We start from the raw sequence: 23,395 nt of genomic DNA on the forward strand, positions 1-23,395 counted from the left end.
AATGTCTTCCAAAAGGAAAACATTATGAACAGTGTCATTGCTTTTCAGCATTTCCCCCACCTTTTATTCTACAGCAAGCACATGTAGCCTCCCACCCAAATTTAAACCAAAGCCGTCCCTGTTGTGATTTGTGACAGGCGCAGGAAGCGATAACCCAGGAAGTTTCGATGCCAGGCAATAAACCAGTTACCCAGAATAATTACGCGTACACCAGGCTCTTGTAAGAAGCTTTTACTTTTCTTTAGCTCAGTTGCAATACAAGACACTTTCTCCAACACAGCTCCGCTCCACAGCTCATCCCCCACAACTCATGTTTTCTCTGCTCACTTTTATAAACATTTCTGTTCAGGGCCAGCTGTCTTGTGCCCTTGAAACAGCTCCGCACTTTATTAACCCTTTTCTATTCTTTGTGAAAACTTTAGAGCTCACTCATGTACAACAGCCCCCACCTTTTCACAAAGAATTCTCCATTGTTTACTTTGCTTTGTACACGTTTTACAGTTTTACAGTTAATACATTTTGTTACATTTATGAGCATTTTGTTTGTACACATTCTACATACAATGTTGCCCATTTTCTTTCTTCTTCAGACATATGATCAGTACACTTTTTATTTTCGTCTGTTGGCCATTGTCCGTTGTTTGTGTTACAAGCTTTTATTGTGTTTATCTGAAAGCGATCTGGAGGTTTCCCTAAGTTCGACCTTTCTGACCTCCTCAGTGTTATTTGTGACTTTGTTTCTTGTTTGCTGCTTTGCTCTGCTTCCATAATAGCCTGTTCTTCTTCCTCTTCTTTTATATCTTGCTCTATCTCTTTTTTTCTGTGTGTTTTCTAATTCTATATATTTTACTCCATCCCAATTCTGTTCTTGAGCTTTCACACTTCTGCTTAAAACTACTCTTCTCTGTTTGGGTAACCATACCCTATAGTAAGCATTTTGAAATCCCAGCAAATATCCCTTTTCTGCTCTAGGTGCCAATTTGCCCCTTCTCTTGTTCTGTGGTATGTGCACCCAGCATTCTGCTCCAAACCTGATTATCTGTTGTAACCTGGGCTTCTTGTTATGTAGCTTTTCATATGGTGTCATGTTAATGGTTCTATGCAGCACCCTGTTCTGTATGTAACACGCATATAGCACACATTCCCCCCAGAAAGCATTAGGTAAATCTGAGTCCTGTAGCATGGCTCTCGTGGCCTCCTGTAACAACACATTTTTCCGTTCAGCAACCTCTGCAGTTAACTCATGTTTTATGCCCTTCTGCATGAGATATTGTTCAAAAGTTTGCTAGTGAATTCCCCACCTTGGTCTGAGCAAATTCTCCTTATGTGTGTGCCATGTTGCACCTCTATCTTGCGCACAAATTGCTTCAATTTCATTTCTGCTTCATCTTTTGATTTTAACAAGTAAACAGTACTGAATCTGGTAAAATCATCTACAATTACCAGATAAAATCTGGCTCCTCCCTGTGACTTCTGAAATGGCCCTGCCAGATCTACATGAATAGTTTGATATGGCTCATTGGTTTCACTTTTAGCCTCCTTGTTTATGGGCGCTAAGGTGGCTTTTGTTTGCTTACATGTGTCACAGTCTACATGTTTATTACACTCCTTTAATGTCATATCAGCACTGTGGTTTTGCATATTTCTTACGGTATCAAAGTTAGCGTGCCCTAACTTTCTGTGCCACAAGTGTATGCAATTGTCATGAGGTTTTACATTTGTCACCATTGCTGCTTTCTTTGTTGTTCCCAAATCTACAGAAAACAGTGAACCCTTTAATTTTCCTTTAACACATATTTTGTCTTCCTTTCTTATTTCACATACCCCATGTTTGAACAACACATCAAAACCCATTGAATTAAGTTTAGTTACAGATAGTAGATTGTTCTCCAGCCCTTTTACATATAAGACATCTGTCATGATTGTTTGCAATTCACATAATTTGACAGTCCCTCTCCCCAACACAGTTCTCTGTGTGCCGTCTGCCAAAAGTACACTCTCTGTGGTGGGAACCATAGTTTGAAACATGGATTGATCTGAAACCAGGCTATGTGTCGCCCCAGAATCAACCACCCAATTATTACAGCTATTGCCATTGCTATTGCAGCTTTTGCCCACACTCACCAGCTGCACCCATGACTGTTGTCTTCCTTGTGCTTTTCTTCTTCTCAATCCACAGTCTCTTTGCAAATGCGAAAAAGATCCACATATGTAGCAGGCTTTCACACCATACGCTCTGGAACCTGCTTCTTTGAAAAATGTTTTATTGTCCTTTCTGTTGCCTTTTTCCACATGCTCTCTTCCTGCTCTCTCCTGACGTCTTTCCCATAGTCCAAAGTTAAATTTTCGTCTCTCATTGCTTCAAGTGAACTTACAACAGGGTCCCAGGAAACGTCTAAAGTTGATAACAATATGTATACTTGCTGTAGTGGTGAATGTTCCACATTCCTTTCCCTTAATTCGGCAAATAACTTCTTGACAGCTAGTAAATGTTCCGACATAGATGTGCCCTCTGTTAGCTTCATCTGATATAATTTCCTCGCCAGATGAATTCGGCTACTTGCTGTTTTCCTCACATGAATATCTCCCAGAGTAGTCCATATCAGTTTCGCTGTTGGTTTGTCTTGCAAATAAATCAATTGTGAGTCATCCACTCCCAGAATAAGAAATGCTTTCGCTTTCTCCTCTCTTCTTATCCATTGCTCCGGAGGCGGCATGGTGGGGGGGTCATTAACTACAACTTCCCAAACATCTTCTTTTGTGAGAAATGCCTCCATCCGTAATCTCCAGCTCATGTAATTAGTCTCTGTTAGCCTTTCCAGAGGCATTCCTGCAGAAAGTGGCACTGCCATGATTTACAGCCTCTCGTTGCTGTCTGCTTACCAGCCAAGCTTCCTTTCTCACTGCTGCTCGCTGCTGGTCTCCTTCAGCTTCTTTCTCCTTGCCACTGGCTCCTTTCCACTGTGTTATTCTGCTGGTCCTGGGCCAGTCCTGCGTTAGGCCTGTGGTGATCGATGGATCGAAACCATCCTCTGCTACCACTGTTGTGATTTGTGACAGGCGCAGGAAGCGATAACCCAGGAAGATTTGATGCCAGGCAATAAACCAGTTACCCAGAGTAATTACGCGTACACCAGGCTCTTCTAAGAAGCTTTTACTTTTCTTTAGCTCAGTTGCAATACAAGACACTTTCTCCAACGCAGCTCCACTCCACAGCTCATCCCCCACAACTCATGTTTTCTCTGCTCACTCTTATAAACATTTCTGTTCAGGGCCAGCTGTCTTGTGCCCTTGAAACAGCTCCGCACTTTATTAACCCTTTTCTATTCTTTGTGAAAACTTTAGAGCTCACTCATCTACAACAGTCCCTGGCCACATCCACACCAGGCCTTTATTTCACTTTGGACAGTCATAGCTTTTCTCAAAGAATCCTGGGAAGTGTAGTTAATGAATGATGCTGAGAGTTGCTAGGAGATGCCCTGTCCCCCTCACAGACCTTCAATCAGAGTGGCCGACTGTCAAACCAGTCTGGCCACTGGAGGTCTGTCAGTGGAATAGGTCTCCTCTCAGCACCCTTCACAAACTGCACTTCCCAAGATTCTTTGGGAGAAGGCATGACTGTCTCAAGTGAATCAAATTCTGGTGTGGGTGTGGCCCCCTGATTAGCCAAGCCAAGCAGCTGTGAGTCTGGCTTTCAGAACACTGACAGCTGATTCTTACTGAGCATGCCCAACACTATCATTCAGTTCAATGCAAAATTTATTAAATTATAAAAATCAGCCAGGCATTATTTTTAACTTTTAAACTGAAGAAGATAAAGGTCAGAGTATGGGGCAAGGTCTGTAATAGGATTACAGGTACTCTGTGAACCTGGCTAATTTTTAAGGAATTTCAACAGATCATGAGAACTCTGACAGAAAAAAAGTCCAAAAGGGGTGAGTGGGGTTTTTTCTCTCTTTTTAGACTTTGAACTCTCTATTCTCTCTGACTGTTTTGTGTATCACCATGAGAATTTAGAGGGTTGTTAAGCAAGCATTTCTGAGTTCAGGACTGTTAGTTTTGCAAGGTTTTGTTTTGAAATGAACTTATGGGAAGGATCAGAATGGCATGGGGTATTTTCAATTTAACATTGTGGAATGTGAAAAATACATGGTGGCTATAGTATACAGCCACTCTTGTGACTGTAGAATAACAGGACTTTGCTACGGGGACATAAATCAGTAAAGACTGGTGGGGGGGCATAGCTGCCCTGGGCCTGCTGCCTTCAATGGAAGAACCTGCCCCTTACCCTGTTGGTTAGTTTTTTTATCTCCTGAATCACATGGCCAAGCTGTCTGTGGCTCCAATTCTTACTGCCCCAAAGAATACCAAAAGTAATGCTGCCCAAAAGAAGGCCATCTCTGTAACAGAGGTGCACACAGCCAGTAGAGCCTTGAGTAGCTGGCCCAAATCCACTGCCAATACCAGAAGCCTCTTACTCATGTCTGGTGGCACCTCTCTGAACAAAACTTTGAGTGCCCTGCAGACTTCAAAAATCAGCACAGAGATCTAAAAATCTGAAAGCCTTTGGATGGAAGGGCATTGTGGCCAGTTTGCTGCTTATGGCATATGGTGAAAGGCCAGATTGGCAGAGGTGAACCATATATCTAGGGACATTGATCAAGGATTTGCTTATTTGCTATTGTTTATTTATTTGTTTGTTTGTTTATTAGATTTATATCCTGTCCTTCCTCCCAGTAGGAGCCCAGGGCAGTAAACAAAAGCACTAAAAATGCTTTAAAATTAGAAAAACAGACTTTAAAATATATTAAAACAAAACATCTTTAAAACATTTTTAAAAAACCTTTAAAATCATGTTAAAAAGCAATTCCAGCACAGACGCAGACTGGGATAAGGTCTCTACTTAAAAGGTTTGTTGAAAGAGGAAGGTCTTCAGTAAGCACCAAAAAGATAACAGAGATGGTGCCTGTCTAATATTTAAGGGGAAGGAATTCCAAAGGGTAGGTGCCACTACACTAAAGGTCTGTCTCCTATGTTGTGCAGAACAGATCTTCTGATAAGATGGTATCTGCAGGAGGCCCTCATCTGCAGAGCACAGTGATCGACTGGGTATATAAGGGATAAGATGGTATTTCAGGTATCCTGGTCCTAAGCTGTATAGGGCTTTGTACACCAAAACCAGAACCTTGAAATCAACCCGGTAGCTAATAGGTAGCCAGTACAATTAATTCAGCAGTGGGGGTGACATGTTGGTAATACCCTGTCCCAGTGAGCAGTCTCGCTCAGAGCTTGGAAAAGTTACTTTTTTGAACTACAACTCCCATCAGCCCAATCCAGTGGCCATGCTGGCCATGACTGATGGGAGTTGTAGTTCAAAAAAGTAACTTTTCCAAGCTCTGGTCTTGCTACTGCATTTTGCACCAGCTGCAGATTCTGGACCAACCTCAAGAATAGCCCCACATAGAGTGCTTTACAGTAATCCAGCCTGGAGGTTACCAGTGCATGGACAACAGTGGTCAGGCTATCCTGGTCCAGAAACAGCCTCAGCTGTCTTACCAGCTGAAGCTGGTAAAAGGCACTCCTAGCCACTGAGGTTACCTAGGCCTCTAGCAACAAAGATGGATCCAGGAACACCTCCAGGCTACAGACCTGCCCTTTCAGAGGAAGTGCCACCCCATCCAAAGCAGGCAACGGAGCAATTATCTGAACTCAGGAACCACCAACCTACAGTGTCTCCATCTTGCTAGGATTCAGACTCAGTTTATTGGCCCTCATCCAGCCCACCACCGAGTCCAGGCAGCAGTCTAGGGCTTGCACAGCCTCTCCTGATTCAGATGTTACAGAGAAACAGAGCTGGGTATCATCAGCGTACTGCTGACACCTCACCCCAAATCTCCTGATGACCACTCCCAAGGGCTTCATATAGATGTTAAACAGCATGGGGGACAAGATGGTACCCTGTGGCACCCTACAGCACAACTATCAGGAGGCCAAAATACAATCACCCAATGCTATTCTCTGAAAACAACCCTGGAGATAGGATTGGAAACACTGTAAAACTGTAAAATAGAGAAAATGTGCTTTTTAAGTAGATATCTTGACAGTTTAGATTGTACGCTCCTTGGCTTTGCTTATTTTACTGCCTAACTCAACAGCAGAAAGTTTCATAACAGAAGGAAGATAGGTGAGGATTATAGGGGGATGAATATGAGTAAATGCAGTTACATGCATTTCTTTCACTTGGGGTATAAAGGAGTTGTGTTGTAGACTTTATAAAAAAGAAAACTGGAAGAATCAGTCTAATGTTTAAATATATATGTTTCTCTTGTTTCATTTCAGATGAACGTGATTGCCCTGATTATCTACATTGTCATGACTGCATTTTTTACAACATATGTGGATTTCCTGCTAATTTTAATTCTTCCTATATTTCCATCAATAACTTTTTTAATTTCTTTCACAATGGTAAGCTAAAGTGGAAAGTTATATACAGTCTTTCCTGGGGTAGCACCCATAAACACCACAATGCCCTCAGACATCCGCACCCTTAGTGCATACCCAGGCCTCCTGCCCCTCCTAATTTTTCATTGAGGTTTTTTGATTGGGAGGCTTTCTGTTTTTATGGGGTGGTTTTCTGCACTTTTTCTCTTGTGCTGTTCTTTGGGCGAGTGTGTTAGTGTTTTGCCTGTTTTGGTGGGGAGGGGTTCTGAATGTAATATTTGCAGGATTTGAAATGAACCACAAATGCTGGTTAGAAGGAACAAACTTTACTTCACAGTGTGTTGCTGCATAACCAAAATCTCTACTTTCGTTTCCTACTGGTCCCACCCCCAACTGATTCCCCCATACAATTACTTCTAATTCACTTGAGTTCCTACTCACATTACATCTCCCTTTTTTTTTTAAGAAAAAGATAGAAACTACTGTCTATATCGAATTGGTTTTCTGATTACTTTGCCTCTTGATGTAGTAACAGGTAACTCAGAGTCCAAAATCTTCTCTGGTATATCACTGGCACTTTGTACTACAACTGTTCCACTTTTGTTGTCTTGAGACTCTGATAGGTCTACCTCTGATGGAGGTGCAGTTGCAGTCTCAGTAGTCTCATCCATTTTTGGTTTACAACTTGGAGTGCTTTGAAGATCTCTCCTGTTCTGTCTGTAGAGAGCTAAATCATCAGTCTGAACCAAATATGATCTTGGAGTCATGTTTTGTCCAGTCACTCTCGCTGGTTTCCACACTCCATTTTGCCAAACATTAACAGAATCACCAATCTGAAAAGGTGGTAAAGACTTTGAACCTTTGTCAAAGTAAAGCTTCTGTTTTTCTTGTCTTCTCTTCAGATGTGTCTGTATGTCACCTTTTACCTGCTGAGGTAGTAACAATGGTGCTGAGGTAGGCAACCTGGTTCTTAAATGTCTCCCCATTAAAAGTTGTGCAGGTGAGGCTGTATCTACTGTAGGCATATTTCTGTAATCCAATAAACTAAGATAAGGATCTGTGTTATTCAGACTAGATTTCTTAAGAATCCTCTTTACTGTTTGGATCGCTCTTTCTGCCATTCCATTTGATTGAGGAAATAGTGGACTGGATGTTGTGTGAACAAAGTCCCAATCTTTGGCAAACATTTTGAAGTCTCTAGAGCAAAACTGAGGGCCATTATCACTGACAACGTCTTCAGGTATACCATATCTTGCAAATATAGATTTGCAGTGTAAAATTAATCTACTTGTAGTGTCTTCAAGCAAACATATTTCCACATATTTTGAATAACAATCAACCAAAAGTAGATAGTCCTTCCTTTCAAATTCAAACAAGTCCATTCCTAGCTTCTGCCAAGGTCTTCTTGGAATTTCATGAGGTAACATTGGTTCTTTTTGGTTTTTATTTCTGAAGGTGTGACATGTAGTACATGACAGTACCAATTCTTCCATTTGGGCACACATACCTGGCCAATATACAGCTTCTTGTGCCCACTTTTTACATAATTCAACACCCAGATGACTCTCATGTATAATATTCAATATCTCTTTCCTCAAATCTTGTGGTACTACGATTCTGTTACTTTTAAAAATGAGTCCATCATGAACACTTAATTCCTCTCTGTAATTCCAATAAACACATATACACTCTGGAACGTCTACTCTTCTATCTGGCCACCCCTGCAAAATGGCATTTTTCAGGATTTGCAAAATGCTATCATTTTCAGTAGCCACCTGAAATTATTTCAGTTTTGATTCGGAGATTGGTAAATAAGATAACATGAGGTTAATAGCAACCTCAGCTTCTTCAGAACTTATTCCTTCACCCTGTTCAAGATATGCCCTGGACAGGGTATCAGCAATGATTAATTCTTTGCCTGGTCTATAGTGCACTTGTAATTGATATTTCTGCAGTGTTAACTGTCATCTCTGGATTCTTGGAGGTGCATTATGTAAAGGTTTTCTGAAAATTGCCTCCAATGGTTTGTGGTCCATTTCCACAGTCACTTTTTTGCTATAGAGAAATTGATGGAATCTTGTGCATCCAAACACTATTGCCAACATTTCCTTTTCTATTTGAGCATAGTTCTGTTGGGCCGCAGTCATTGCTTTAGAAGCATATGCAACAGGTGCACCTCTTTGCAACAGTACAGCACCTAAGCCTGTAGAACTAGCGTCCACTGACAGTTACAGGTTCTTTCACATTATAAGAACATAAGAACATAAGAAGAGCCTGCTGGATCAGGCCAGTGGCCCATCTAGTCCAGCATCCTGTTCTCACATTTCAAAACAGGAGTTTTTGTTAATAGTTCTTTCAACTGTGTGAATGCTGTTTCATGAACTGACATCCAGCAAAATTCAACATCTTGGGCCAACAGCTGTCTTAAAGGGGTTGTTACTGTTGACAAATTTGGGATAAACGTTGCTAGGTAAGTCACCATTCCTAGAAATCTTTGAAGATCAGCTTTGTTACTTGGACTGGGCATATCAGTGATGGCCTCTATTTTAGATGAATCAGGTTTTAGTCCTTCTTTGGTTAAGATGTGTCCTAGATATTTTATTTCAGTCATGGCAAATTGGCATTTCACTTTGTTCAGTTTCAGATTCCTCTCTTGGCACCTGTCCAGAACTCTCTTCAGTCTCTCATCATGTTCCTGTTTGGTCTTCCCCCAAACCAGGATATCATCTATGTAGCATGTGACCCCATCAATACCTCAAATGTCTGTTGGATCATCCTCTCATAGACCTCAGGAGCTGAAGAGATACCAAATGGCATTCTTGTAAATCGGTACCTGCCAAAAGGTGTATTAAATGTGCATAGCCTGGAACTGTTGTCATCTAGCTGAATTTGCCAGAATCCACTACTGGCATCAAGAACCGTAAACAATTCTGCTTCTGCTAGCTTACTGGTAATTTCTTCTACAGTAGGCAATTGAAAATGTTCTCTTAAAATTGCTTTGTTCATCTCTTTTCGATCTAAACATATTCTTATCTGGTCCCGGCCAGGCTTGTCTACAACCACAATTGAATTCACCCACTCTGTAGGTTCTTTTACCTTAACTATGACTTTTAATTGCTCCATATGAGTCAGTTCCTTTTGGACTTTATCCCTTAGTGCCACTGGAACCTTCCGAGGTGCATGAATTACAGGTGGAACCTGTGGGTTGATTTTGATGGTGTATTTCTCTGGTAAGCAACCTAAGCCTTCAAATACATCTTTGTATTCAACTGCAACATCCCATTGATCTACTGGAGCTCTTTTCATTAAATTAACTCTTTGCACCAAATTTAAATTAGTCACAGCCCGGAGACCAAGTACAGCTTGTGCATCAAAGTCTGCTATGTGAGATTCCAACTCAGCTCTTTGATCTTTATATTTGCAATCCAGGTTACATTTACCAGACACATGTAGTCTTTCTCCAGAGTAGGTTATTAATCTGGCATTTGAATGCTGAAGTGGTTCAGCTTGCAAGGCTTTGTATGTTTTTAAAGACAATCTTAAAGGTCACATACTTGTGATCATTTATGAGAAGATCCACACACCATTCATCTTCCAGAGCTGTAGAATTCAATGTGCCGATGAAGAAATCATGAGCATTTTTAGTTGTATCTGCTACTGAGAACCTTTGTCTGCGTTGAAGTTTTCTATCTCTAGTTTTACACATTTTAGCAAAATGATTACGTTTGCTACGTCTTCTGCATTCCTTCCCATATGCAGGACAACCATTTATGTCATGATGACTGATACCACACTTGTAGCAGGCCTTTGCTGCTACTACAGGCCTCTGTGGCATTTCCTTTTCTTGGGGGCTGGTAGTAGTGCCAGGGCTCCATTTGCTCTGAGGCTGGCTTACTTTTGGCTTTTCAAAGGTACTTTTGCCCTGTAAGGCATCCATTTGTTTTTCTGTTGCCCCAAAATCTTTCATCTGTTTTGCAGTCACTTCTTCTGCCTTGCATATATTCACTGCACACTCAAGGATTAAATCACTCTCTCTCAGTAACTCGGCTCTCAATCTGTCTTTCTGAATGCCACACACTATGCGATCCTTAATAAGAGAATCACACAGCTCCCCAAATTCACAGGTTTGAGCCAAAACCTTCAAATCAGTTACATATTGCTCTATACTTTCTCCTTCACTCTGTATTCTAGTGAAGAACCTGTGCCTTTCATAAGTAACGTTTCTTCTGGGCACACAATATGCTTCAAATTTATTCATCAAAACTTGAATTTTATATTTATCTGCATCATCATCAAAACTGGAAAGTATTAAATACCTCTCTTGCTTCTTCACCTGCCACATGCAGAAATAATGCTGATTGGAGTATCTCATCTTTCTTATCTGCTCCACTTGCAATGCAGTACAATTCAAACCCTTCCTTCCATCTTCTCCAGTTCTCTGCTGCATTTCCTTCAAACACCAACATTCCTGGAGGCTTTAGCTGGTTCATTTTTCACTGCCTTATGTTTTTAGATAGTCTTCTGACACCATGTAATATTTGCAGGATTTGAAATGAACCACAAATGCTGGTTAGAAGGAACAAACTTTACTTCACAGTGCGTTGCTGCATAACCAAAATCTCTACTTTAGTTTTCCTTCTGGTTCCACCCCCAACTGATTCCCCCATACAATTACTTCTAATTCACTTGAGTTCCTACTCACATTACACTGAACATTGCCAGTTTTTCCCTTTGGGATTGTGTTGTGCCAATGGAAGTTGCTTACACTTCCAAATGTATCCCTCCGCTCAGAAGTTTGGAGACCCCTAGGCTATTCCTGTGGAACTGTACTCCTGTGGTGGAAAAAGCTGTAACTTGGTGTGGGCTGTTAGAATTATTGTCTACATCCTCAGCCTGCAATAATTGAAATTGATCCAGCAATACAGCTCCTGCCAGTACTCTGGACTCCTCCATAGGGCTTAGCCTTAACCATGGCATCCAATTCCAAACAAATCTGAGTGGCTTTACCCTCAACAGGTGACAAAGTTCCTAGCAAATTAGTTACAGCAGACCTCTGATGGAATAACATGGTGCCAAAAGCATTGGAAATGCCCAGTGCAAGTGTACCTTCATATTCTATTATAGGTACAAGAAGTACCCTTTGGAATTCCCTCCCCTTAAATATTAGACAGGCGCCATCTCTGTTATCTTTTCAGTGCCTATTGAAGACCTTCCTCTTTCAACAAGCCTTTTAAGTTGAGACCTTATCCCAGTCTGCATCTGTGCTGGAACTGCTTTTTAATATGTTTTTAAACATTTTTTTTAAAAAAATAATGTTTTTAACCTTTTTTTCTTTCTTTTTTTAAGATGTCTTCAAAGCTTTTAAAAAATGTTTTTGAAGATGTTTTGTTTTAATGTATTTTAAAGTCTGTTTTTATGATGTTTTAAACTGTTTTTAGCGCTCTGGTTTGCCGCCATGGGCTCCTGCTGGGCGGGATATAAATCAAATAATAAATAAATGCAGTCTCTGCAAGAAAATGTTGCAGAAACAATCTGGAGCTAGTGGGATAGAGGGAGGCAGAGATTTCTGAAGGGGGAAAGGAAAGGGACACTTTTTTCTTTCCCACCCTCCTGAAAATTCCCCACACTGCTTTATAAAGCATTCAAAGCAGCAGCAGTTGGTGGGTGGCATTGTGTGCCTGGTTTCCCAATGGCAAGCACTGCAGCCGCTTACTGGGAAAGGGGGGCAAGGTACCAGGTGGGCAGCATGGTGCAGTTGTGGTGGAAGGAGTGACAGACTTGCCCTGCCAGCACATGCAGAGGACCAAGGGGTGGGGAGCTTAGTGTGGTACAGACATGGTAGCATGAACATCAGATTGGCTCCTGCTGCCATGCCAACACCACACTGAGCTCCCCACACTTCACCCCTCACCCTCTCGGTAAGTGGCAGAGACATTCCGTGATGGGAAGAGTACTTGTGCTGTCCCATCAACCACTGCTGACGAGAAAGAATCAGGCTTGGAGCTCTAAACCTAAGTGCTTTATTGCTATACATGGGGAGGAGGGTGGCAGTGGCTGGAAAGTGGGGAGGGTGTCCTTTTTCCTTTCCTTCTTTTTTTTTTCAATTAATTTTTATTCTAATTTTCAAAACCAAAATAATACAAAAAAAACACACAAATCAATAACTAATACAATACAAAAAAAATACATATATATAAAAATATTGACTTCCGATTTGTCATAGTTCAGCTATAAATCTATAATATATAACAAACCTATCTCTTAATAGATTATAAAATCACCTTCCTCCAGCGGTTATCTTAGTTGGTTTCAAATCTCATTAACATCATATCATTTTAATATTCCACAAAAAGTCAAAGAGAAGTTTCCAATCCTTGAGATATATATCAATCAATTTTTTTTCTAAATAAACATGCCAATTAATCCAGCTCATCAAATCTACTAAATCCAGTAATTTCAAAACACTATAATTCAACTATAAATCTATAATATATAACAGACCTATCTCTTAATAGATTATAAAATCACCTTCCTCCAGCAGTTATCTTAGTTGGTTTCAAATCTCATTAACATCATATCATTTTAATCTTTCACAAAAAGTCAAAGAGAAGTTTCCAATCCTTGAGATATATGTCAATCAATTTTTTTTCTAAATAAACATGTCAATTAATCCGACTCATCAAATCTACTGAGTCCAGTAGTTTCAAATCGCTCTTCTGTCATTATCCATATTGGGTCCATCTTCCATCTTTACGCACTCAAAAATCTTGCTGTCATAGTCATATAATAAAAGTCTGATAGGAATTTCCTCCATCACAGATATTTTCTTACCATCAAATCCAAACGTAACACTGAAGTATTGTTTCAAAGCCGCATCTCTGCTCCTCTTTTCCACATGATACACTAGTACATTTCTTGAAGGTTTTTCCATTGACACAAAACAGGGATTAATTCTATTAACTTTCTCCATTTCAAGTTCCATGAAATCCTTCCAGTCCAGGAATTTTTTTGAACCGATAATATCTTTATCTCCAATCTCTTCAATTCCTTCAGAGACAGCGCTGTATTCCAAACTGTAATATTTATCTCCAGGATCCGTCACAACCAGGAAATCCAAATCTTTTTTCATGTCCATATTTAAGCCAATCTCCATAGATTGAACCTTGCCTTTAATTTCTCTTTCATCCTTTTTTTGTTTTCCAGATCTATCTTTATTCTCCTTTCTCATAGAATCCTGAGTTTCTTTCAGCTCCTGTCTCATTTCATGAAATTCAGTTCTCCACGCTTGTCTATTATTTCTCAGTTCTTGTTTTATTGAGTTAATCCCATCCATTATTTTCTGAAGCATGTCTAGAAATAAAGTCCCTTCTTGTACATCCATGATCTTCTTAATTGCCATTCTTAAAACCAAAAGAACAAAACTCCTTCAATTTTCAATGTCCCAAGCAAAGAGCAGTTTATTTCTTTATCCAGTTACAAAGGAGTTAATCTTTCCAACCAACTAATGTCACACGCTAGACAGTCCTTATCTCTTAAATGTCCAGAAGTGCAAAAACAGCTTTTAGTTCACAGCGTTCAAATAACTAGTAGCAGAGAGAATGAGCAGATTCGTCAACAACAACAACAAAAAAGTAGATCAGAAAAAATAGTCCCTTATATATATTACACAAAAGTCTTGTAAATCAAAAAGATTTCTTATCTCTCCCAATCAGAAAGCTCTCATCCGTTGTAATCTTTAAAACACAATTTTCCATGTCAGCTTTTTGCAATAATAATAATAAAAAGATAAGCTATTTATATTTTCTTCCCCCTTAGTTCCGTAAATAAAGAAGGAAAGTCTTACCTCATCTAGGTTATCTTAATTGCTGTTACTTTGACAAATCTCTTTAGCTATATAGATAAGAAAATGATAAATGTAGACAGGAGGTTTGCCTGCTAGTCCGTTAAAAAAAAACGGGTCACTTATCCAGCTGAGCTAGCATAAAATCCTCGCTCTGTCTGAACTGCTGGAAGACAGACAATTCTGATGAATTCCAGGCTCCAACAATCAAAACAAAACTATGTGGCAGATCTCACGCTTCTTCCTTATCCGGAAGAAATCATCCCCAGTCAGAAAAAACCCTTCTGACTGAATTTAAAACTGGATAAGTTTCATCCAAGACGGGAGCCCGTCTCAGAGGCAGCACAGGCGGAGGGATCCTCCTGGGAAGTCCCTTTTTCCTTTCCTTCTTCTAAAAGCTCTTCACCTAGTGTGATTTTTAACCTCATGACATACATCTGCCAATCCCCTCATTCCATAGCCTCCCTCCCCACCAGGGCCAGTGCCAGGCATGACTGGGCCCTTGGGTGCCAGCCTGCCCCACGCCCACTGCTTCCAGCTCCCCCTACAGACCACATGAGACTGCATGGGCCCTGGGAGTTCCATCTCTGTGATCTGTGGCAGGGTTGTGAGTCGACCCTGCCAAGGATTGCAGAAGGGGAGCACTAACCCCACACCCTAAGGAGGGGCCCTCAGTCAGGGCCCAACCTGGCCACCCTTTGGCGCCAGCCCTGCTCCCTATTCTCATCACCACCACCCTTTGCTGCTAACATTCAGGCACACTCAATGTAATGAAGATCCTGGAAGCTCACAGGTCCTTGGGTCATTTCCTTTGAAAATCATTTTCTTTTACTTTGCAAACCAGTATACCTTTGAATTTACTGAATTATGTGTGACTTTGTTTTACTTTCAAGTTTATGGGCACAGACGTGACCTAAGTTTAGTATTACAGGGAATAATCACATTTTTTTCTTATAGTTAATGTATGAATTGGCAGAGGATGATAATGCTGAAAATATGAATAGACTCCTGATGTCTTCTTTTGTGGTGAGAAAGGAATAAATCAATATTAATAAGAATTTTAAAAACACAATGCACCAGTAATTTTGCTATTAGCAATTTGTTTCAAAGTAGTTCAAATAATATGACAGGTGAACCATTTACTATCAGCCTGCAGGTCACCGAGTTTCACATTGTGTTTTGTTGGAAGTAGATGTGCCATGTTCTTTTGAGAAATTCTCTTCCACCATTTAGTTGTTCCAAAATTGATCTTTTGTGATGAGAAACAAGCCTATCATCATACAATACATACCATAGTCAGAAATGTAATTGCCTGCCAAACCCAGATCTGGCTGCTAGCAATATAATTAAAGTAAGTCCTAGTTTAATCCTGTTATAAAATCACACATATTCCCTGAATGACAGACAAATTTAACCAAGCATATTTATTATTATCATTATCATTACTACTACTACTACTACTACTACTTGTTAGTCCCTTGTTACCCAAAGGTATCCAAGTGAATTAAAAATATAAATATAAATACATAATACCATAAAATACTGTAATATCATGGGGGCAAGAGTCCAAGACACAAATGGTTTATTTATTTATTTATTACATTTATATACTGCCCCATAGCCGAAGCTCTCTGGGCAGTTTACAGCAATTGATGGTTGCATGAACCTGGCCATGTACCCTGTTCACGTCATCAGAACACCCATTCAGAAGTGTTGGAGATAACTCTGCTGCTTTTACTCTCAAAGTGAGCTTATCTCCAATTTTAATGCTGTGGTGTTTAGATAATCTCTGCTATCTTTTCGGCGCCTTTTGAAGACTTTTCTTTTTCAACAAGCCTTTTAAATTGAGAGCTATCCCAGTCTGTCTCTGTGTCAGATTTGCTTAATATGTTTTTAATAATGTTTTTAACCTTTTTAAATGTTTTTAAAATGTTTTTAACGCTATTTTGTCTTAATGTATTTTAAGATTTGTTTTTTATGATGTTTTAAAGTGTTTTTAGTGCCTTGTTTGCCGCCCTGGGCTCCTGCTGGGAGGAAGGGCAGGATACAAATTAATAAATAAATAGAAAGATAGATAGATAGATAGATTATTATTATTGTAAGTCACTTTGGGTTGCTTTTGTGAGGAAAGTGACTACTAGTAATAACAATAATAACCAGAGATAAGAGATCCCCATAATTGTTCCACACATGACATTGTATGACATCACATAGATTGGCAAGTGGCCACGGTTTGCCCAAAATGGGCTCATGGGCCAAATGGAGACACATAGCAAGCCTAATTAGGCTCACGACCAGAGGTTCCTCACTGGTGGTTTATAGGATTATAGCCTAAATAGAATAAAATTAATTGGTTATAGATCCCTACTCTTGATTAACATAATTGTCTACTTCTGTTTTTATTTAGACTTATTTCCACTGTATAGTTCTCATTTTTTTACTTCGCTATCTGGTGATGAAATATGGCAGGCCAGTTATGAGAAGAGATCCCATTTTTAGGTTTGTACACATAAATACACTTATGCAGACAAGTTTAGTAATGCAAATGTTTTCCTATTTTTCTTATAAAATAATGTCTTCCAGACATAAGCCCTTTTGATATTAATGGATTCTACTCTTTTTTAAATCTAGTTTTTCTAGTTATATTCTTAGGAGCCTTAGTTGTTATATCTCTTCATTTTAGTGGAGATTCCATGGGTTGAAAAGTTTAAAGGGTTTGGCCATATGGTAAACAACGGTTGATCTCGTTCAATTATTACTAATAAAGGAATAGCTCTGCGATGTGATAGTAAAAACAAATATTCTGTTATGTATATAATTGTATTTGTTTTGTTGTGGTCTTTATAATTTAATAAAATCTAAAATAATGTGTTTCACAGTTTTTCAAAAAGAGGAATATCAAGATGAAGCAAACAACTTTGTTATTTTTAGGAATATTTTATTTCATGATGGTAGACTTTTTTCTCTATATAACCAAGACTCTGAAAGGAGGAGGAGAATAATAATAATAATAATCCTAAGTAATACTACACCTAGAAATTTACAAACTGTATTAATTTTACAGATATTTCTACCTACCTCAAAAAGTGATATCACATGTTTCAGACACATTTCTGCAAAAGCAGATATGAAACTTTGTAAGGAACCATTTTCTCAGTTGTATATTATATATACAACTAATATATAATATATTTGTATATTAGCACAGATCCTCGCTTTATTATGGACCATTTATTGCTTTCCTAGTTGAAAACAACATTTATTCCTTGTTATGCAATGCTTTCAACATTTTGCATGTCTTTGATCTGTAGGATTACTCCACAGAGAAAGAGCAGGCGGCAGAATCCTGAAGAGGCCATTGAAGGTGATGATAGAGACGTTCAGGATGAAAGGGCAAGAGTTCAGAGTGCATTGGCCTCTGCAAATCAGAAAGAGGTAAAGCATAATAGTAGTGCTTTTCACATTTTAAAAAGTCCTTATAACTTGCTCTGTGGTTTATTTAGCAATCTGGGTATGAAAAATAACTAAATGCCTCCTCTTACATACCACCATAGAAGCTCATAGGGCTTAAAGACACTTAATGTTGACATTTTTGGAACTACATAGATATTTGCTTATAAAGGTTGCACAGTAGTACTGAGGTACAATGGAAGAAGAGATGTACAAAAATATAGGACTAAGGTAGGGTTGCCATATTCCAGTTCAATAAATCTGGGTAGGCTAATTATACAAATTAAACATATTAATGATTGCATTGTCGTTTTGTCTTTGTGCCTAGTAATTGTCATCAAACAGTGGGGGAGGATGTGAGGAATATTTTTTAAAAAAATAACTTACATTTTCAGCCTTAAATGCCCTAGACTCTAATTTCCAACACTACAGAATATTTATTTATTAAAAGGATTTTTATCTTGACCTTCCCCTGTTAAAATCAGAGCTCAGGGCAGCTTAAAAACATAATAAAAACAATAAAAATAGACAACATAAAAACATAATAAAACACAAAATAGAAACAAACATAAAACAAGTCAATGCAGCAGTATAAAAATCCAGATAAAACAAAAAGCCAGCAAAGCATCAACTAAAAGCAATATCGTGACTTAGAAGTTGTCTGTACCAACAATTAGGAAATGTGAAACGAGCACAACACTACAACTTGTAAAGCAGATAAAAATAAATATTTCAATATTTTTCAGGTCAGTTAATCATCTCATCTGAAGAGAGTAGTGTCTGAGCATGTGAGAAGTGTCTTTAGTACACTGATTCTCACATTCCAGATCACAGAGAGGGGAAACACATCCTTCTATGATAAAGGCTGGAACTTGATGGAAGCTTGAGTGTTGGCACCTCTTTTTAAAAAAATAATTTAAAAATGCAGTGGATTCTAAAGACCTGGCAAGCTGTACCAGCGTTAGACAGGGCAGCTGTTCCATTTCTATTGGTCTTAAGTGAGAAAGGTTACACCCCCACTGCATTGAAAGAATATATTGATAGTCAGACTGACAGACTCTCAATGTGTGTATATATTTATGCACACACACACAAACATCCATCCCTGAGGAGGAAATGAAGTAGGTTGATCTTTGATGGGGAGATGCCTGCCAGCCATGAAAAAGGATATGTATCAAAAATACTTTTTAGCCTTTTCTGAATTACTGAACAGAGCCTCTGCAGGCAACAGGGTGAACGAGGCTGCATTCCATTGCAACTTTACTTGGGAGCAAGCACCATTTAGCAGGGTGAGGGCAGGGTGGAAAAATGCAAATACTAATACTGCAGCCTTTTCCACAGAGACGTTTTATATCTTGTATTTGTTCAAGGAAGAGAGCATTTGGTGGATTCATACCCCTTTATTCCATTCTCCATGATGACAGGCAGACCCTCCCATTGCATTCACCACCTAAGACACATACCCTGAGACACAGAGGCAATTGAGATGAAGGCTGCTTCTCCTTGCTGACTCAACCAGAAAGTCTATGGATAAAGGGTAGAGCTGCATGTGCTGATCAAGTGAGCATGTGTGGTTTTCTAAACTGCTAGATTCTGCTTATTCAGAAGGCAGGCAGACTAAAAAAATATATTTTCCCAAGACAGGTGTGGTGTCCATCATTGGCTAAGAACACTGGAAGGCAGGAGCAGGCTGATTTCTCACAAAATGGGCAGAAACCTGCCTCCACATTTTGCTTTGTTTCTCTGGATCCACAAGGGCTAGAGACTTGCTTTTTTTAATTGAAAGCTGGGAATTCTGGGAATTCTGAGCCACCTAATGGGCTAAGTGGGCACCAGATAGCATGATAAAATGCAGCTAACCAGGCAATATGGAACCCTAGACTAAGGCCACCTAGACAGACAGTGTTCTATACGGGGATGAGATAGTGGTATCAGGAAGAAAGGTTTTGATTTGTTAGGTACTGGGAACTATTCTGAGACAACTTAAATATGTACAAAAGAGATGGATTACATGTGACCTACTGTGGAATCAGACTTTGATGCAAATATGATTTTTTTTTAAAGTTACAGAACAGCTTTTTGAACTTTTGGGAGAAATCTGATAGGACCTGAGGACCATCATTTCAGGATGACTCATCCCTTAGAGATGATGGTGTATCCACTATTCTTTTGTATTTTTTGTGAGAAACTAGCCTGCTCCCACGTTTCAGTGTTTTGCTTTGGCCCCACTGCGAAAAAATCCTGTGAATGCCTATGACTCACAGTGGCCAATCAGATTTCTCTGTCAACAGGATCACATCTACCTATATGCTTGTCAATACTCTCAAAGAACTCTAAAAGGTTAGTGAGATAGGACTTATCCTTGCTGAAACCATGCTGGTTCTGCTTCAGCAAGACCTGTTCTTCTATATGCTTGGTAATTCTATCATTAATAATGTTTTCTTCTAGCTTTCCCAGAACAGACATTAACCTAACACCTGCAATTTCCCAGATCTTTTTTTTAAACATCGATGTTACATTCCTCACTTTCCAGTCATCAGGGATTTAGACTGATCTTAAGGACAACTTACATATTATTGTTATATCAGCAATTTCAAATAAAAGTTATTTAAGAACACTCAGGTGGTTGCAATCTAGACCCAATGATTTGTCAGTTTTTATTTTATCAATAAAGTCTAGAAACTCATCTCGCCATCACTATAAGCTTGTTGTATTGATGTTTGACTGTTGTGAACCGGCCAGAGAGCTTCAGCTATGGGGTGGTATAAAAATTTAATAAATAAAATAATAAATAAATATTTGCCTCAATTCCTGAACTTCCTTTCTGAAAACGTTAGTTCAGGTGCAGTGATCTGCTCTACATCTTCTGCTGTAAAGACAGATACAAATAATCCAGTTCTCTGCAGTCTCCTTTTCTTCCTTTAACACATCTTTGACTCCCTCGTCATCCAAAATTCCAGTTGCCACCTTAACTTGCATACATACTGAGCAAAATACTAGCCAGTCTTAAGAGGTTCAAGAGTTCACACCAGAAGGAAAAGAGAAAAGTGAATCATTAAGAGGTGCTAACCCATCTCCCTGCCCTTCCTCCTAAACGGTTTTCATTGTCGTGTATTCTTCTGTCAGTTTATGCCCTCAAAATATGGAACAAGGACACGGATTTATCAGTCTTTGATTTGTTTACATGGGATATGCCACAAACCACAATCAAATCAGAGACCACAAAAATGATTTGAATGTAGTTTTGGGGAGATCCCATGGAAAGGTCATGAGGAATTGTAAGGATCAGTGCCTCAGATCCATGTTTGTATGGCACGGTGGCAGTAGAAAGCAAAAGATACATGATTTTTATGTTATGTCTGAGTCCATGGACACAAGTGTTGTTGTTTTTTGCGTTTGTCAGCTCTGCACTGAGACAACAGTGCCGGTGGGGGTTGGAAATTCCTGGGTATTTACCAGGGCGGGAAAGTCCTTAGCTGGCAGCCTGGTCGTAAATCTGCCAGGCTAACAAGGATGAAGCGTGATAAGGGCAAGGCCCTTTCCAAGCTTACATGCCAAGCCAGAAGTCCAGAAGCGAGGTCAGTAGAGGTCCGGGTTCAATTGCTAAGGGGTCAGTCCGAGATAAGGTTCAGGGAATCTGGAAACACACAAAACCATGCCTGACATTGTAGTCAGCAACAAGCTGAACCCAAGGTTTGTCTTTTAAGGAGCAGGTTTGTCAGCAGGTGTGAGCCATCAGCATTTTGGCCTTAAGTGGACAGGCCTGCCCCTCTTCTGCCTGACCTTCTGTTGTCTACATTCTGCAGGTGAGGGGGGAGTATCCTGTTCACTATCTGCGTCTGGCTGAAGGGCTTCAGCTGTGTCTGGGGTGCTCTGCAGCTGAGGGGGAGAAGGAGCTGGGTTCTCAGGGGTTTCCTCCGTTTCTCCTTCTGGGTCTGCTGCTTCTGGGTCTGCTGCTGTTACTTCCAAGTCATCCTCGTCTGATGAGTCCTCTGATGGGGCCATGACAGCGTTGAAGTTACTAATAGGAATCAGAGTCCAACAATATCTGAGTGTCACGTGCTCACCACCCCTCTTATAAACATTCAGATAGATATTTGATCTCTGCTGTGAAAAATTGCTTTTAAATGTAACTAATACATGAAATTTTCTCATCCCATTGCACTTACATTCTCGTCCCCTGCCCAGCACAAAAAGGATGTTCAGAGCTGAGCCAGGCAGGTCAGGGAATGTCTCACTAGTTCCGGTTTTCCCCTCCCCCACATATATCAAAGAAAATGCCTTCCTTGGCCAAGCACTGCTGCCACTTCCACAAGAAAGGTAAGAGGGGTAGGAATGCCCTGCATGCCCACAGCTGCACCTCCATATAAAGGAAAAGGCCTTCCTGGGTCAAGCATGGGTTGGCAGGCCGTGTTCAAAGCCCACTCCATCTTGTCACTGAGGAAAAGGCTCTTTGGGCCAAGTGCCACCACCGGTAAATATTGACGTGGATGATGTGAAAACCTCTGTCTGAGACCCTAGAGAGCTGTTGCCAATCCAAGAATAGATGGACAAATAGTCTGGTGTGGTATGAGGCTTCCTATATAACTTCCTATGTTTCTGTCTAATGGAGAATGCCTTATGTAGTTCCTACTTTGGTCAGTTAAAACCAAAGGAGGAGTATGGGGAATAGCAATGTATATGCCACAAGTAAGGATCTATCTCTTCTGTTTCCTACTTAGAGACCAGTTATCCTTGTCCACAACCTGCGCAAGGAATACAAAAGTGAAAAGACTTGTTCTTGTTTCAAGAACAGCAAGGCGCGGGGAAAAGTGGCCACCAGAAATCTCTCTTTTTGTGTTAAAAAAGGTTAGATGGCAAATGTTTACTCTTACGGTTTTATAACTTTTTGACCTGGAAAAAAAATTGTACACATTTGCAGGAAAGTTTGGCCTCTTTGATGAAAACATTTGTTTCCTTTGCACTGTAAGAGACTCAGTAGGAAGGAAAGAAGTGAGTATAGGAGCAGAGCGTTCCTAAGCCTCGCATCTGCTGGCTCTTCTACTGGTAGGAAACCATGTCTGCTGTGGAAAGTGCTGCAGGCATAGATCTACCGCTGGCAGTGTTTTCACTGCTCATATTTATTTGCTAAGACTTTGGGTAGTACCTGGGAAGATTATTGAGGCACTTGATTTAAAAACTCAGAATGCAATAGTTCTTATACATTTAGCTATACAGTACCTATTAATACCAACATTTAAAATTGTTGTTTGTTGTGATCTGGTGTAGTTGTATCCTTAAAAAAAAGATTGAGTACACATGTTCCTTCTAGGAGAAGTTTTGGGGCTACTGGGACCCAATGGAGCTGGTAAAAGTACAACAGTGAATATGATAACAGGAGACACAGATCTAACAGCTGGACAGGTAGGTGTGAGTACTAAAATGTACTGTTCTTTTTCAAGAAGAGATGTGTTAAACTCAGCTTTAACAAGAGCCATATGTTAATGAATAGTATATGCTAATGGCATCATGAGCAGCTTCCCATCTAGGACTAGTAACAGTGGCAGGGGATGGAATGTGGGGGAGGATTAAAGACTCCTTCTCCGTGCACTCTGGTCTGAGTCCTGATTAGGTCCCTCTGCCGTAGATGCTATCTAAAGAACATACATTGGACGTACTTATACA

At 39.9% G+C, this 23,395-nt stretch overlaps 1 protein-coding gene across 5 annotated transcripts in view; it reads left to right on the top strand.

Annotated features, from left to right (window-relative positions):
• LOC133379760 (ABC-type organic anion transporter ABCA8-like) overlaps positions 1-23,395 on the top strand; it is a 140,721-nt gene that overhangs the window by 102,344 nt on the left and 14,982 nt on the right. For all 5 annotated transcript variants that reach the window (XR_009761255.1, XM_061615631.1, XM_061615630.1 and 2 more), the window contains 6 exons: positions 6,340-6,465; positions 15,239-15,307; positions 16,689-16,780; positions 17,593-17,716; positions 22,453-22,579; positions 23,043-23,134. Coding sequence is in view for 4 of the 5 variants with exons in the window: in XM_061615631.1 (XP_061471615.1) it covers positions 6,340-6,465; positions 15,239-15,307; positions 16,689-16,780; positions 17,593-17,716; positions 22,453-22,579; positions 23,043-23,134 (630 nt within the window). In the remaining variant the exon portion in view is untranslated. The remainder of the gene's footprint in view (positions 1-6,339; positions 6,466-15,238; positions 15,308-16,688; positions 16,781-17,592; positions 17,717-22,452; positions 22,580-23,042; positions 23,135-23,395) is intronic.

Source organism: Rhineura floridana, chromosome 3 (assembly GCF_030035675.1).
Source record: "Rhineura floridana isolate rRhiFlo1 chromosome 3, rRhiFlo1.hap2, whole genome shotgun sequence".
In the NCBI taxonomy this organism is placed as follows: Eukaryota; Metazoa; Chordata; class Lepidosauria; order Squamata; family Rhineuridae; genus Rhineura; species Rhineura floridana.